Source organism: Notechis scutatus, chromosome 1 (genome assembly GCF_049901735.1).
Source record: "Notechis scutatus isolate UNSWTSFEM ecotype Mainland chromosome 1, rNotScu1.2, whole genome shotgun sequence".
Lineage (NCBI taxonomy): Eukaryota > Metazoa > Chordata > Lepidosauria > Squamata > Elapidae > Notechis > Notechis scutatus.
Genome location: NC_142009.1, coordinates 165,922,850 through 165,939,868, shown reverse-complemented (window position 1 = coordinate 165,939,868; position 17,019 = coordinate 165,922,850). Strand labels below are relative to the sequence as shown.

Below are 17,019 nucleotides of genomic sequence, written 5' to 3'. Positions count from 1 at the left end.
GACATTTGGAAACACATCTGCCAAGAAATAATTCAATTTTTCAAGGTCAGAGTCCTTGAGTTCATTTGCCGTTAATAATTTGGCCTGCTCTCACTGTAAATGGGGCAGTGGAGGACATAATGGATAAGGTTCTCTGCTTGACCAGCATTACAAGGACAGAGGTGCTGTTCAACAGAGAGCTTACAAAATCTCCCTTTGAGATAAGTTAAAGGCTTGGTCTGTAGGCAGAAGGGTGCTAAAGCCTTTCTCAGTAAGGCACTGGATATGTTGTCCACTTCTGGGAAGGGCGTTTCTGTTTTGTGTAAGGATGATACCAACATGAACATCTGGATAATTGTATGACAGCAGCATCTTCATTAGGATCCCTTTCAAAAAGGCTGGCTCTAATATTGTCTCTATTCCAAGATCTAAGTTCTCCCAAGGATGGTAGGGAATACATTTGTACAATGGGTGTCAAAAGTTTAATCCATTGATTTCCAGTTAGGTAATAAAGAATTTGGCAAGATGGGAATCTTGCAGGATTTCTAGTTTCTTATAGTGCCCCAATAATACAAGACATATCCATTGTTTTAACATATGTCAGTTTCCTTAATTTCTATTCATTCTTAGCTAATACTAATTCTGTAGTGCTGATAAGTTAACCTGTGTTTATTAAAACTATTTTCATTAACGAGTTTTTAGATGAGATCTGGTCCTGACAATGATCAACATACTTGAATATTCTTCTTACAACAATTTAACCAAGTCAGTTGATTTTGATTAGATATTTTGTGCTTTTGTCCTTTTTTTCAAGTAATTGATCTGCTGTTGTGGCAACTGAGTTTCTAGAAAGTTAAGGTGAGTTACTGAATGCATCAATGGATCAATGCTGTATCCATTTGGACAGTAAAAATATTTTTGGTTGTCCCATGGATATCCATAGGGTGGTATTGGGGTGATCATAGAATGTCTTTTGCTTTTGTTGCTGAATGCAGGGCATATAGTTTTATTTCTGGAATATTGGTTTTTTTGCATATGAATCATCTGGCCTGATTTGGCATATTGTTCTAGTTGGCTTGTTTGTTTTGCATCTGGCAATTTCTCTTGCAAATAAAGATATCAAAGGCTGATTTATATAACCATTTCTGAAGTGGGAAACAGTAATGAGCAACACAAATTACATCTCCCATCCTGTCCCTGCATTTTCCATGCACAGAAGTAAGGTTTTAAAATAGCACATCATCCATAACATTCCCAGAAACAGCAGGAAAAGCATCTAATTTGAAGCACACCTTTGTGAAATACTTCATATCCATTCATTACAAGGAGATGGATCTTCATTTAATCCTGTATGGTGATAAAAATGATTATACATGTACATACCACAGTAGTATTGGGGGCTTTACTCTTACATCAACTGGGAGACAAACTTTGTAGCAAGTGGAAAATCAAGCAGGTCCCTGATCAGCCTAGCTGACAACATTGTCATCCAAAAGGTAGAGAAGGGAAGTAGAGAATCAGCTATATTGCAATTAGTAATAGGAATGAAATGACAGATGGAGCTGTAATTGTGGAAACTTTGGGAGAAAGTGACCATGTCATGCTGGAATTCAATATAATGCAGGCACAAATTACTGAACAAAGTCAAACTAGTGTCTTAGACTTCAAAAGAGCTCACTTATAAGTAAGAGACAATTTAGGATGGATTCCATGGATGGAAGCCCTAAAGGAAAAAACAGCTAAAGATACTTGGGAAACCCTGAAAAATGAGTATAGAAGCCCAGTCTAACACAATACCACAGAGAAAGCAAACAAGAGACCCCAGATGAAACCATCATGGTTGCATAAAGAACTATCCAACAAACTGAAAGACAAAAAGGACAAATATATAAAAGGGAAAAAGGGACACATAACTAAGACAGAATACTAGCAAATAGCCTGCAAGAAATGAGCCAGGAAAGCTAAGTTTCAGAATGAAGTAAGACTTACAACAAACGCCAAAAATGATGGGGGGAGAAGTTCTTTTCAATATACAGTATATTGGCAAAGAGATAACAAGTAGTAGGGAGAAAGTGGAACTAGTTAATTCAATTTATTTTGCATCTTTCAAAAGGGAAAAAATAGTCCAACTATCAAAAGCAGCACCGTAGGACACGGAACAGGAATGCATGTCAAAATAGACAAGAACAATTATCCCTTGTAGAAGAGTTCAGATTGCCAGGACTAGATGGTTTAACTTCCCATGGTTTTGAAGGAACTAGCAGATATGATTTTAGAACCCCTGAATGAAACCTTTCAGAGGTTCTGGAGTACAGGGAAACTACCAGAGGACTGAAAAAGAGCGGATATGGTTCTAATCTTTAAAAAAGATAAAAAGGTAGATCTAGGAAACTACATATCGATTAGCCTAACATCAACACCTGAGAAAATCCTGGAAAAGCAGTGAATATGTGAACACTTAGAAATTAGCAAGGCAATTACGGTACTAGAAGCAAGCAGGATGGATTCTCAATTGACAAATCAATCACACCCAGCATGTAGTCCTCAATGGAATTAGATCTACATGGAGGGAAACATGCAAGATTCTGTCTTGGGCCTAGTACTTTTCACCACATACATAAATGATCTAAGTGAGGGTATAGAAGGGGCACTCATCAAATTTGCAAATGACACCAAGCTGGCGGGGAATAGCTAATACTTTGGAAGACAGACTTAAGATTCAAAAAGGATCTTAACAGAACTGAATACTGGGCCTTAGAGAACAAAATGCAGTTCAGTAGTGAGAAAAGTAAGGCCTACACATAGGCAAGAAAAGTCAAATGTACAGATATAGAATAAGTGGCACCTGCCTCAATAGTAACAGTCAGAGTAATCTAGACATCCTAGTGGAAGACAGCCAGTAGCTGCCAAAAAGCCACTGTAGTCCTAGGCTGCATCAACAGAATGATAGTGTTAAGATTATGTGAAGTGACAGTACCGCTTTATATTGTTTGGTGAAACCAGACTTGAAATATTGCATCCAGCTCTGGTCAGTGTGATATAAAAAAGATGCTGAGATTCTCAAAAGAGTACAGAGAAGAGCAACAACAACAAAAATAGGGCTCTGAAGGTTAAACTGCCCAAAGTATATGTGCAGTTTAACCTCCAGTGTGATGAATGGTTGAGGGAACTAAATATGTCTAGTCTAAGAAACAGAGTGACTAGATTTGAGGGGCTATCACAGAGAAGAGGGGTCAACCTCTTCTCCAAAGCATCTGAATGTAGGACAAGAAATAACAGGTAGAAGATAATTAAAGAGAGATCCAATCTAGAAATAAGGACAAATGTCCTGACAATGAGAACAATTAATCAGTGGCATGTCTTGCCTCCAGAAGTTGCAGGTGCTCTATCACTGGAGTTTTTAAAGAAGAGATTGGACAACCATTGGACTAGAATGGTATAAAGTCTGTTACTTGGCCAGGGAGTTGAACTAGAAGGCCTCCAAGGTCCTTTCCAACTTTATTATTCTATGTTCTACCAGTATGTCATCACACAGTGCTGTAAGTTATATATTTGCATCAGGACTCAAAATTTAATGGCACTATTTGCATGATTGTGTCATTAAACACTTAACATAGCAGGTCACTTTGGCATCCATCCAGTTTGCTGCACATTGTGTTATTTGTAAATCTGCTTCACTGGGATGATTCGACTGAAACTGCATCAAGCAATTTTCTCTGTTTGCAATGGAAAACTTACCCAAATCGTTTAGAACATAGAACATAGGATTTATCACACAGGCTTCAAGATCATACACCTTGACTTTTGGTTAGGGCTGCTGTTAAGCTATGCTGCAACCTGCTTGCCACTGGCAGCCTGCCATAGAAGGAACTGCGAGTGGAATGAGAGGGAGGGTTGCCAGGGGATACCATGAGGAAATGAAACCAATCCTCAGACCGTCCCATGAGAAACACTGGCTGCTTCAAGTCAAAAAAGGAATATCAGCTGCGAAGACAGGGACTGTTTCCCCAAATGATTTGTTAGCACCTAATTGGATATTTCTTGATAACCAGATAGTGGTGATGGTGGAGGGGGACATGGAAAGATTAACCGCATACTTTGGTCAGAAAACCCTCAGATACAGCTTTACTTCTCCTTGGCATTCAAAAAGTATACTTTTGGTTAACTTTTGACCTAAGAGTCTTTCTTTGCTAACTAATCAAGTTGGGATCGATGATACCATTTTTATCTTTTGTCTTTTCTAATAAATGTGTAACACTGAATTTTATATGTCTCTGTTCAGTCTGTTTACCAAGTTCATTGAGGCATATCACTTGGTTAAAAAGTATGTAGCTTATACATTAAGTCATCTTTGTTTAAACTCATATAAATGTCAAACATTGATAAAATGCATTAATTGCTATTATGCCATTTTATGTATTATACAAATATTTTATTTATAAAACCATTGATATCTATCCCATTAGACTTACTATTGTATGGCAATAAACAATGCCATAAAAACAAGCACATATTAAAATGAAATTCAACCCATTTTGGAAATAATAATTAAAATTTAAAAAAAAAATTAAAAAATCTCACAAGGAAAGACTTCCTTTTTGTGGTAGTGGTAAAGGAGTCCAGTGCTAAATTGCAGTTTCCTGGAATCATGCAGCAATAGCAGTCAAGAATGGAGCTTGGATTCATTGTGCTCTTACCCAACGACTAAAGAAAATGGAACTTAGTCAGAAAATGTCACTTGATTAGAATGCTGCCCAGCTTTTGATTGGAAATATATTTTTCTCTAAAAATAAATGGGAAAAGGCTAGCCTCTAAACACTGACAAATAGCCTGTCTCTTCTTAGGATAAGGAAAATAATTAAAAACTACTCCTGCTCAAATTGGATTAAAAAGCCACTGCAGTGTTTCAAGGAGTCTGTTTGCAGGGCTAACTGCCCCATTTGCTGCCTTTTGAGCATCATTATCACGCCTCTATGAACATTGTAGATGACTTAATTAGCTGAGTACAGTCTTTGCTGTGCACGCAAAATTATGGGGAGCAGGGGATTACATTATTAGTTGAGAACAAAAACAAATAACAAAGAGAAAAAGCTTCGGATGTAAACCTGACACAATAATTTTTACACACCACTTCCCTTAATTAATTTTCAGGTACTAGAATGAAGGTGTCAAAGTTTAAATAGAAATGTAAGGAGGAACAAAATTGTATACAGGTGATATTCAAAATCTGAAATGCTATTATCATGGTATAAATCTTTTTCATGTTTATTTTAGAAGTAGTGGTAGTGGCCAATTTATGATTTACGTCCATAAAACTACCATAATCTTGCAAACCACATTTTGCAAAACTCACAATAGGGTCATTTTCTATTCTGGTTTCCGGGAAGTAGTATTGTAAAAATGGGACTTAGTATTCTTGAGGTCAAAGTTTACAATTAGCCACAAAGTTTTGGGAAGATTAAGCAAATTATATTTCTTCCCACTACCCTAAATGAGATATTCAGTATTGAGGGACTCCTCCCTCCCCTCCAAATTTATGATCTTGACATTTCTGGCCTGAAATTTTGTTTTAACTTAAGATGCAAGGGTTGTTGACTCAAAATTTGTCAGTTTAAAAGATTGTAAAAATGTATTTGTATATGTGGTTTTATATTGCATTTTTAATTTGTTTTATTTTGTATGCCACCTAAAATCCATTGATCTTTCTGGTAGATAAATCTAAATAAATATATGTGAATAAAAATAACTAAAATATATACTGATTAAATATATTAGTAATGAATCAATTTGTTTGTATGTATGTTGTCCATACTAGTTTAAACTTTCTGGATAAATTTTGATATAATCTAAAATTACTTCTGAAATTAGCACATTCCTGCCTTTTGAAGATGTAAGTGGATTAAACGAACCAAAAACTGAAACAAATAACTTATTATCATGCTTTGATTATATAAAATCCAGGTATCAAAAGCAGAAGTACAAGGGATTCCTTAATGTGCTGTTACTATTCTGCAGTTAAAGCTTTAGTTTCTTCATAGATATTTGGAACAGAAGAATTTTCTTAAAAAAATATATATACAAACACATACATAGAAGAATGAAAAATTCAAGACAAAGAAAAACAGCAGTACTTTTTAAGCATCTGGCATATATTTACAGAAAAAGGGATAAATCTTTACCTCAGTCTCCAGGAACCTTCGTAAAGCCCTCTTTTTTTTAATGCTTTTACGTCTCACATAAACTGCAAATGTAAGGCCCAAAATGACGATGATGAAGAGTCCTCCAATCACTCCTGCAGCAATCAGGGGCGTTCTGCAAATCAGAACCCAAGAAGACTGCTGAATCACAGGAATCAGCATACTTTCAAATTAATTTTTAGAAACATACGTACATTTATGAAATTGTACAGTTAGTTTTGCTACATTCTAAATAATGCAACAACAACAAAAAAGGAGTGGCAACATTTTTATCACATTTGTTCTGTAATTTTTGTTGTTAGAAACACAAACAGCCATCATGCAAGCTTTGGAGAATAAAAAGGGACTAGATGAATGAAAAGGCAGACCAAAGTATAGTTTGAAAATACTTAATGAAAAAAGAAAGCTTTACGTGAAAATATTTAATGAAGAAACAGTAACATGCCCAATATGGGTTGGGTCCCTCCTCCCTAGGGTACCATCTTCTGCAGGCAGAATCTGCTTTCCTATGAGCCCCACTAAGTAGACTGGGCCAGGAAATCATCTCCACAGGAAGGCGCACATTACTTTTATTGAAACTGCTTATAATAATAGAATGTTGCCCATCAGATTTTGCTGTACCGTCTTCTCCTTCTTATAGTTCAATGAATTAGGAGATGGGTGGCTCACGTGGTTAGGACACATTCAAGAATCGAGTGCAAGTATTCTCTCTTCTGGATGGATCCCATTAGATCTGTATTTTCAAATCTTGCTTTGACTGCTAAAATTGAGGAGTCTGATTGCTGGGAGAATATTAATACAATCTACATATGGCTCAGCTTTTGTACTTCAGTTCTACAGCATTACTGCTATTAGCATTCTTGGTCTTTCTTTTACCCATAAAAACAAAGAACACATAAACACAAAGAAAAGTTGCTGCCAAAGCAGACAAAGATTTTAACCTGAATGCTCTTTATCGGTACAAGTGCTAGATGTTAACACTTGACCCATAACATTTATCCTTTCTAGTGTCACAAAGACTGTTTAGTGATTTTGGAGGCTGAACGCCATCTGGGATGAGTTAATTAACACATTCCTTGTCTGATGTATTACAATATTGCAATAGCTGCGATTGACCTTGGTTCACATACATTCACCAAAAAACACTGACATTATCATATTTAAAACAGAATGGCATTCTCTTATCACTGGAAACTACAAAAGTAACATGTGACATGGAAAAGAAAACTATAAATGCTAAATGCAAATGTTTTCCTTGCTCTTTTTTGTCCTTAAATACAAAGCAAAGTAATTTGATTCCTTCTATCCAGTTCTATGCCCTTCCTAAGCATTTATTCTGACAATGAACAGATCAAACTGTAATTTAAAGCAATTGGGTTTACAAATCATGCTGATGTATAAAGTTTGCTTTGCAAACACATTGTTAAATTGATAAGATCCCTATTGACAAAACAAAGATGTTTTGGCCCAATATGCTAACAAAATGGGATTCTATCTAAACATTAGATGAGTTTTTGAAGGAAGACTGAAGAATAAAAACAGTCAAGAAAGTCAAGAATATAATTTTTTAATTTATATTTAAAAAATGAATACTTTATAAAGATTACATTAGTTATAATTAAAGTTTACTTGTTAAAGAACAAAAAATATAGTATTAATCTAGAATAGATTAAAATTGTGAATTGCAGCAGATGTTCCTGTACAGAATAAATGGAAATGTACATATATACCATGTTTCCCCAAAAATGGGGCTGCGGTGGCTCACATGGTAAGATGCTGGGCCTGCATACTGCTGAGGTTGGCAGCTCGGCGATTCAATTCCTGTGAGTGCAAAAACCATGTAGGGACAAGAAAGGTGCCTCATCCGAATGACTACTGGCATTGAGGCATCCTGCAGGTAAAGATAACACCACCTGAAAAATTCCTTTCACAGAGGCAGCCAGCCACCTCGGTGATCCCTGTTTAACATGTTCCATACACTAAATAAATAAACAAATCTCCCAAAATAAGATATAACCAGAAAATAAGCCCTAGCCTCATTTTTTGCATGCTAACATAAGCCACACTTCAAAAATAAGCCCCAGTAAATGTCTTCATCAGCGGTGAGTGTGTGTGTGTGTGTGTGTGAGCATGGCCAGCAAAAGAGGCAAGGAGGGTGCAATGCCTGATGGTGTCTGGCAGCAGGTGAGTTGATTACCTATCAAAGCAGCAGGCAGAGGTAGAGGCAAGCTGGGGAGGCACACAATCCAGATGTGCTGAGCAAGCCATGGGAAAGCTGAGAATCAGTGAGCCAGAGTAGACAGGCAGCTATGGGAGGTCATCTTTATGCAGCAGCACTGGCAGCAGATGGAGGCAGAGGCATGAGGGGGGGGGGAAGCAAAAGATCTGGATATGCCTTGCAGACTGTGGAAAAACTGAGATTCAGTGGGCTATGGGAGTGTTGTTTTCATGTAGTAGCACTGGCAGTAGACAGAGACAGAGGCACGGGGGTAACACAGGCAATCCCAAAGCACCATGCAGGTTACAGGCAAGCTGAGAGACAGTAGGATGGAGTAGGCAGGCAGCCACAGGAGGCTTGTCTTCACATCTCTTGGCTAGCCTGTGGCCTGCACAATGCATTGGGATTGCCTGCCTCCCCCCCCCCCCACCCCATGCCTCTGCCTCCATCTGCTGCTGGTGCCACCACACAAAGACCAGCCTCCCACGGCCAGACAACCACTCCTACGCACTGACACTTGGCTTCCTGTATGCCTTCCCCCCGCATCTTTGCCTCCATCTGCTGTTTGGACAAATAATGAACTCACTTGCACTGTGCCGACCGTGCAACCACAAAGTGCACCGACCAAGGGGCTGCTGCTGGACACCGTTGGCCCTGTGCTCATGCCAGAAGGTGGGGCGTCCAGCTGGGCTGATCACCCTGATAGCCTGTTTCCCCGAAAATAAGTCCTAATGCATTTTTGGGAGCTAAAATAAATATAAGACCAGGTCTTATTTTGGGGAAAACATGGTATACATAGACATGCATACATACATACATATACAGGGTAATGGACTGGTTAGATTGCCCATTGGACAAAAGGGAGGAACTTGATTTTGCAACTGCCTCCCACATTTCTGCCTGCTCTGAGCCAGTATATTTCTAATAATCCCAATCTGAGGATACCATGCCATAATTCCATGGCAAGAGTTAAAAGGGAAAAGCACATTCCTGTTACCATCATAACCTCCCAAAGAATATGATTTAACTCTCATCCTGCCATTACCAACATACAAAAGAAAAAGATACAAGACTTGAATATTGGATGTGCTGTAGATGTGGGTTAAATTATCTGCTTTTCTTTTCTTTTAAGTTTTATTGGATTTAATTGATACATCAATATCAATACATGAACAGTGTGGCCTCTGGCTATAATTCATTTTGATATAAACAGCAATAACAATAACAATAATAGTTGTTACATTAATCAAACATATAATCCTAGTATTGATAAACATGATTGTTTTAGAGTAGTTATTCAATATTTCAATGTGCCATTTTAATACCAATGATATAATTAAACATACATAGTAATACCATCTATCAACCTCTAATCTAATCTTTCCATCTAATTATTACATATTCTAGTATATAAAAATTATATCTGCTAATATTCCCCCTATTTCTGATTTCTACCTCTATTGTAGCTTCTAGTCAGGTCACCAGTACTAATCCTAGTGTTAATACACATGTTTATAACAAGACATAGTCCTTCATTATTTGGCTGTTCAAAGTCACAGTACGCCATTCAAGTATCGGTCATCCTATTATTTAAACATATCTAATAATACCATGTTTCAACCTCCAATTTTCCCCTCTGCTTTATATAAAGATGCATTGTATAAAGATGTGTATTCTTATTTCTACCTCTATTCTAGTTTTTAATCAGGCCATCATTATATGAGAAAAAAATAAAAAAATAATCCTTTCTACCATCATCTCTTGTCCAATTTAATACTTCAATTTTTATTTGTTTTTGGGCTTGCCTCCCATACTTCTCTTTTGGATCTTTGTTTCTATCAGCATGTGTCTTCACCATTCAGTCTGAATATTTCTCCCATCTCTATCCTCCTAAGCTAGCAGGTCTCCAGAGTGTCCAACCAAACCCCTATTTCCGTTTCAAAAATATCTTCCAGGTTATCCAATTCCACTTTTAAATCTCTTAAAGTACTTTTCCCTTGGTTTATTTCATCAGTCATTATTATCTTTATCGTCTTCTCATTCATATCTTCTTGCTTTGTTTGCTGGTTTGTCTGTTCTATCTTTTCCTCCATTCTTCCTGCTGTCTCCTCTCTTTCCTGGACTCTTTGATCTTCATTTATTGTCAGTTGTAGTGTATTTTCTATTTTCCCATTTATGCCTTGCATTAGGTTCTTTATCTCTCTGTGATTATATGACATAGTGTCCTTAATGCTTTGAAACATCAACACCATTTCTCTTGAAAGCTCACTCATTTCCCCCTGATAGAGCATCTTGTCTTATTTTAATAAGTCCCACTCTTACTCAAGTCCAAAAACAAAATATTGAAGTCCAATGATGCTCCTCCGAAAGTTCAATAATCATAGTTCTTTACATCTCATGATTATTAATCAGTTCCATTTAAGTAGTCGAGGCAGCTTCCAAAAATCAAGTCATTTTGCTTTTATTTAAGAGTCTTTCTTATTCTTACAACAGAATCTCCAGTAATCATAAAGTAGATAGTTATAGAATAGTAAGTATCACCACAGTCCTCCAGATAAATGTTGTTCATTTCTCTTATCAGGAATTTCCTAGACTTGTAGGGGTGTGGTTTATTCCATTCACCAGTAGAGTGAAGCATAGGTTCAATTTATGGAAGCAAAGTCAGCTATTCAAGTAGATAGTTCCAGCATTTTATAATGCCTTTCCAAAACAATGTCTACCCAGTTTAAAAATCCAATTTTCTATGTTTTAAAAGGTCTTCAGCTTTTCTCCCCTTAGTTTCTTTCTTTCAGGTCTAGGATTTTTCTCTCTATGGTTGTTCATTGCTTTAAGAAATAGTTTTAAGAATAACTTTTCCTGGATTTTCCTCCTTTTTTTTTCTTTTAAGTTTAGGGTCTAAATAAAAAAGGAATCTTCTCACCCAGCTCCAGTCACTGTTCATCTGCACCACTCCTGCACATTTTTTCGTTGCCTTGGCTGTCCCAGCTTTATGGCAGCCATGATGACTGCCTCTTCTCCTTGTTGTGGATGAGAGGGAAGAAGTCCTGGGCCAAGCAGAAGAGTTGCTGCTCCCTGCGACCTTCAGGGGCCCCTCTTTTCTTCACCACCCCTAGAGGGTGGCTTTAGTTCCTTTTGGAGCCTTCCAATGGGGAGAACTCAGCATGGGAGTGTGGAGACCCAGCCAGAAGTCCTAAAATAACTGCTTTTCTAATGCCTACAATAAACCTCTTATCAAGAGACATAGTATGTCTCCAAATCGTTCTGTTAACCTTCTAGTTCAAACAATGTATCGGTGAAGTCTGGCAGGTAAGAGGAAAAACTGATCTTTTAAATAGGGAGGGGGGACTTCATTCATATTTGAATTTCCCAGAAGCATACCAAACAGTCACCCAAATTTATATTATATGACCTCCTAAAGCATCAACACCCATCATTCTCCCACAAATCTGTAGAAGCTCTTGCGAAGGGATGATAGAAGTTGATATTGTTACACCATGAAATAAACTTCTTAATTGAAGAATCATATGGCATCAGTAGTAGACTGATTTAAATTACGCAGATTTAATGAAAATAATTTAAAATGTGGTAAGCATATGCAGGAAAAATTGTAAATACTATAGTACAATATTTGATTTAGTAGCACTGAAAATTGGAAAAATTAACAGATGAACTTTCACAAACTTCCATTACATCTAATTTTGTTAAAAGAAACAGTGCTTAATTTCAAATATGCAAGTTGATGTCTAATTTAGTATGAGTTAATCATGTCAAAAATAGCTGAATTGGTTTTTCGGGTGAAGCAAGTTTAGTCTAAGGGAAAGAGCCATTCTTTTTATATCTTATTTATCTTTATTTGTTTTACTCAAGAAAAAAGGCAAATAACAAAAACTTGCCCTCTAGACAGAAAAAGTCTATGACTGCCAAACCAAAAGACATGATTTGCAAACTGAACCTATAACCTTTATGCAGATTGTTTTTCATGCCTGAAACTTCTCTGTTACACATTGCAAATCAAGTAAGAGTATCTTCACTTAGTCACATCACATGTGGTTCACTCTATTTTGGTATATTGAACAAAAATGTGCTTTCCACACTTATAAGCACGTACCACATTGTACAGAAACATGTTATATGCTAAGGGGTCAATTTGCTATGGTGACATCCTTTCTAGTGATTCAGCAGTAGCTCAGATGTGCTTGGCATTTAGCTGGTAGCAGGAACAGCCAAATAAAATCAATCTGATGTTTTCTTCCAGTATTATTTAATTGAGAAACTTAATCAAGTATGCAATATACACTGCATTGTATTGATGGAAAACAAATGATCGCGTTAGGCTGAGGACATTTAACCAACTGATCAGTCTCACAGTTTTAATACAAAACAACCTAATTTCAGAATGCACTTGTATCTCACTCAGATATTAACCAATGTATTACAATGACCATTCACTATTCTTTATTTTGGAATGACCACATCTATTGCAAGATGACCATTTCTAAGAAACATTAGGATTGGAGAGACCCAATGATCGGAAGGTAGACTTGGCCCTCTCCCTCCCTCCCCGTGGTGGCATTCCCCCCTCCCAGAAATGGAACTATATAGTATCTACATATATACTTGCCTTTCTGCCAGTCTCTGAAGATTCATTGGCAGAAATTGCTCCACAGGGATTCCTTTCAAGTCCATAGACATAACTTTAGTCCAAAGTAGTCCAGCTAGATTCAGTCTCTGGCTGAAGTTATGACCTGTTTCTGCTAGAACTAATCAGCTGAAGCCAGGAGGAATGCCAGTCAGCACTGTGGAAGTGCTTGCTCTTTGTTTTTACCCGGACAGAAGCCCCCTTACATGCTCCCAACAGTTACAGATGAGGACAGTTTTTACTGTCTTAATTAGTTTGTCCTACAAAAGAAAAGGAAGTTCCTGTCTCTCACCAACTACTGCAATAATGCAGTGGGTATACATTTTCATACTGAAACTAATTGGCTTTAATCCCTATCGTCAGATAACAAGTGGCCAGCTAGTCCACAGAATACTGCAGATAGCCAGATTAGGTAGGACTAATGTAGCAAAGAGAGCCAGTTTGACTAGCATCAGGCTAGAAATCAGGAGATTGTGAATCACAGGTCGTATTCAGTAGGTCCTGACCAGTTCTGGAGAACCAGCAGTTCTCCAGAACCAGCAGAACCGGAGGACGAGTTCTGGAGTAGCGGAAATTTTGAGTAGTTTGGAGAACCAGCAAATACCACCTCTGACTGGAGATTTTACAGTATCCTTCCCCTGCCATGCCCATTAAACCACAACAACAGAACCGGTAATAAAAATTTTTGAATCCCACCACTGCTGTGAATGCTGGTCTCATCTTAGACACAAAAGCAGCTGGGTGACCTTGGGCTATTCTCTCAATTCTAAGAAGAAGGCAATGGCAAACCTCCTCTGAAAAGCCTTGCCAAGCAAGCTGCAGGACTAGTCTAAACGATCACTAAAAATTGGACACAATTGAACAGAGGGAAAAATGTGTAGTCAGCTTCCTATCTTCTTATCTCTTACGGGATATGAGTATTTTATTCATGGAATAGGGCATGAATATGAGACCAAGGCTTCTATTAAGTGATCACTGCCTTCTTCTACTTTCTGTCAATACTGCTTTTCACACCCAACATTATAAATCAGGATAACGCATGTTTATATTCTGGGACTGATTTTTTTTTATCCTTCTTTTAATCTAGTCGTGCTTTGGTTTAGTAAAATCAAAAACCCTCTAGAACGAGTCATTTTAAAGATTCTATAAATAAATCATGAGCTATCAGAGTTGTTTCTATAGTTTTCCTCCATTAAATGTTATTTCAGTAAGACTAAATCCAAACCCAATTCATATTAAATCAATTGAGGGGAATCAGAAACCTCAGCTGGCATTTCAGGAAAAAAAAATCAATATTGCAATATGCACATAAAATATGCAAGAAAATTTGCCTTTGATTCAACTTTGTAGAAAAGTACATTCAGCAAATACATATTTAATCCAGAACACAAGGATCAGTGTATTAGTCTTTTCTGTCGCAGGATCAAATTAATCATAAACTAGATGTGGTCACACTTTTTTTCTACTTAGGAATGAACAGTGACAAATATTAGAGGTGGTCCCTGACATACAACAGTTAATTTAGTGACCATTCAGAGTAGCAAAGGCACTGAAAAAAGGAATTTATGACTATTTTTCACACTATTTCAGCACCCTTATGGTCATGTGACCAAAATTCATAGGCTTGGCAACTGACATATATTTATGCCAGTTCCAGTATCCCAGGGTCAAGTGATCAACTTTTGTGACCTTCTTATAAGCAAAGTTAATGGGGAACCCAGATTCACTTCATAGCCATGTTAATTTAACAACTGTAGTGACTCACTTAATAACTGAGGTAAGAAATAGCAATGGAAATAGCACTTATATATATACCACTTCATAGTGCTTTACAGCCCCCTCTAAACAGTTTACGTTAGTACATTGTCCCCAACAATCTGGGTCCTCATTTTACTGACCTCAAAAGGATAGAAAGGTTGAGTCAAACTCCTGGCAGTGAGCAGTGAATTAGCCTGCAATACTGCATTCCAACCACTGCATCACCATAGCTCAAAAGGTCATAAAATGGAGCAAAATTCACTTAACAAATGTTTCACTTAGCCACAGAAATTTTGGGTTCAATTGTCATCATAAGTTGAGGACAACCTGTACATCTATTGCAGATCAAGGTACACTTAGAATGCACTTTGTTATAACACTTACAATATGATGAAACAGTTTGAATACATGCCACCTGTACTTTGTTTCAAGTGTTTAAACCTTATTAGCATGTTATATTTATCTTTACTCCAACTTTCTTTAGGTCAAATGATGATTTTTAGTTGAATATAATAACAGGCCAGTCAAGCCCTAAATTATGTCTGCCCTGGAACCTCTGTAAATTCCTTCCAGTATATTAGAATTTAACTATTTTATGCAGAATAAACCAGTATTTACACTTGAATACAAGATGCTCCCTAACTTTTTGAAGTATATGAGAGAAAAAATTCTTGCACTCAAAAATTTCAATTATTCAAGTTTGCAGCAAAAAAAACCCCAAGTATGTAATATCTGATACTTCTGATGTGACTTTTGAAGCTATCACCATTACAGGTACAGTACAAGTATAGCATTCTATCTATGTAAATGCCCTACCTAAGTAATATTCTGATTATCAAATCCCAGGTGACTGTTGAAAAAGAGATAAAAGTCTAGTCATATAGCTGCCCAATATTGTGCCAGCAAAATGACTTGCTCAGTGGACATTAACTATCAAAAAACTGTGATTTTTAAAAATACCTTCTTAGTGTTTTTCACTGTGACGCTCCTCTTTAGAACATGCTTGTCATACATTTTAGTTCAAGCATGTATTATATTTATGAAAAAATTACTTTTGATCATTCACAAGGTTTTTAAGCCATGCTTTGTAGTGAATATTTATTATATGATTTAAGTATTGAATATTACTTGGACATATACTCCATGACAGGAAGTAGATCAATATTTTATATAAATAACATTTTACACTGGAAATATTTGCTAACTATGCCTTCTGGAACTATGGTCCAGAAAAAAAGACATAAATAATTTATCTGAATTGGAATGAAATAAGGTTTTGATGTCTTTCACTGTATTCATTTTCAGACTAAACCTATGCAGAAGTTAATGTTTCCAACTGAACTTATTCAATTATAAGCATGAATAAGGTGAAGATTTGATAATTTAGGTAAAAATAAAGGTTCCCCTCACACATATGTGCTAGTTGTTTCTGGCTCTAGGGGGCGGTACTCATCTCTGTTACAAGCCGAAGAACCAGTGCTGCCTGAAGACTTCTCCATGGTCATGTGGCCTAAACACTGAAGGTGCACAGAATGCTGTTACCTTCCCACCAAAGTGGTCCCTATTTTTCTACTTGCATTTTTACATGCTTTCGAATTGCTAGGTTGGCAGAAGCTGGGACAAGTAACAGGAGCTCACTCTGTTACGTGGTACAAGGGAACCACCAAACTGCTGACCTTTCTGATCGACAAGCTCAGTGTCTTAGCCACTGAGCCATTGCATCCCTTACTTCCAATAATTTACTGAAATGTTTATGGTGTAACCAAGGAATTGGGGTACTTTCATACCACAGTCATCTATTCATGTTTAGCCAAAAGTAGTTCCAAGCTTTCTATTGTTGTTGTTTGGGCAGTATTTCAAAACTCACCATCTTGGACAAATTTGAACCAACATTTGAAAACACCCTTTCTCAATAACTAAATAAATGCAAATAATATACAGTTCTGCTGCAAGTTAATTGATCCATGACGTTCAATAGGTGTTATAGAATAGCTGACCTATTCTGTTTCATGTCTTATGTCAAATATTGCTGAATGCTGATTATTGCATATCTACTGTAGAGGAGCTGGCAAACATTTCTAATATCAAATGAATTACATGTCCTTAGTGGCAAACTGATATTTGTTGCAGTTTTCCTTAACTCTTTCATAATATGCTTTGTGCAATTGTGTTTTTACATTATTATTTGGTAATAATTGTAATTTCAACATTATGCTTCTTATTTATTT

General features: G+C 36.9%; 1 protein-coding gene across 4 annotated transcripts in view; it reads right to left on the bottom strand.

The window, feature by feature from the left end:
- ERBB4 (erb-b2 receptor tyrosine kinase 4) overlaps window positions 1-17,019 on the bottom strand; it is a 942,903-nt gene that overhangs the window by 179,920 nt on the left and 745,964 nt on the right. For all 4 annotated transcript variants that reach the window (XM_087949416.1, XM_087949418.1, XM_087949415.1 and 1 more), the window contains exon 17: window positions 6,159-6,291. In XM_087949416.1, coding sequence (XP_087805542.1) covers window positions 6,159-6,291 — 133 coding nt within the window. The remainder of the gene's footprint in view (window positions 1-6,158; window positions 6,292-17,019) is intronic.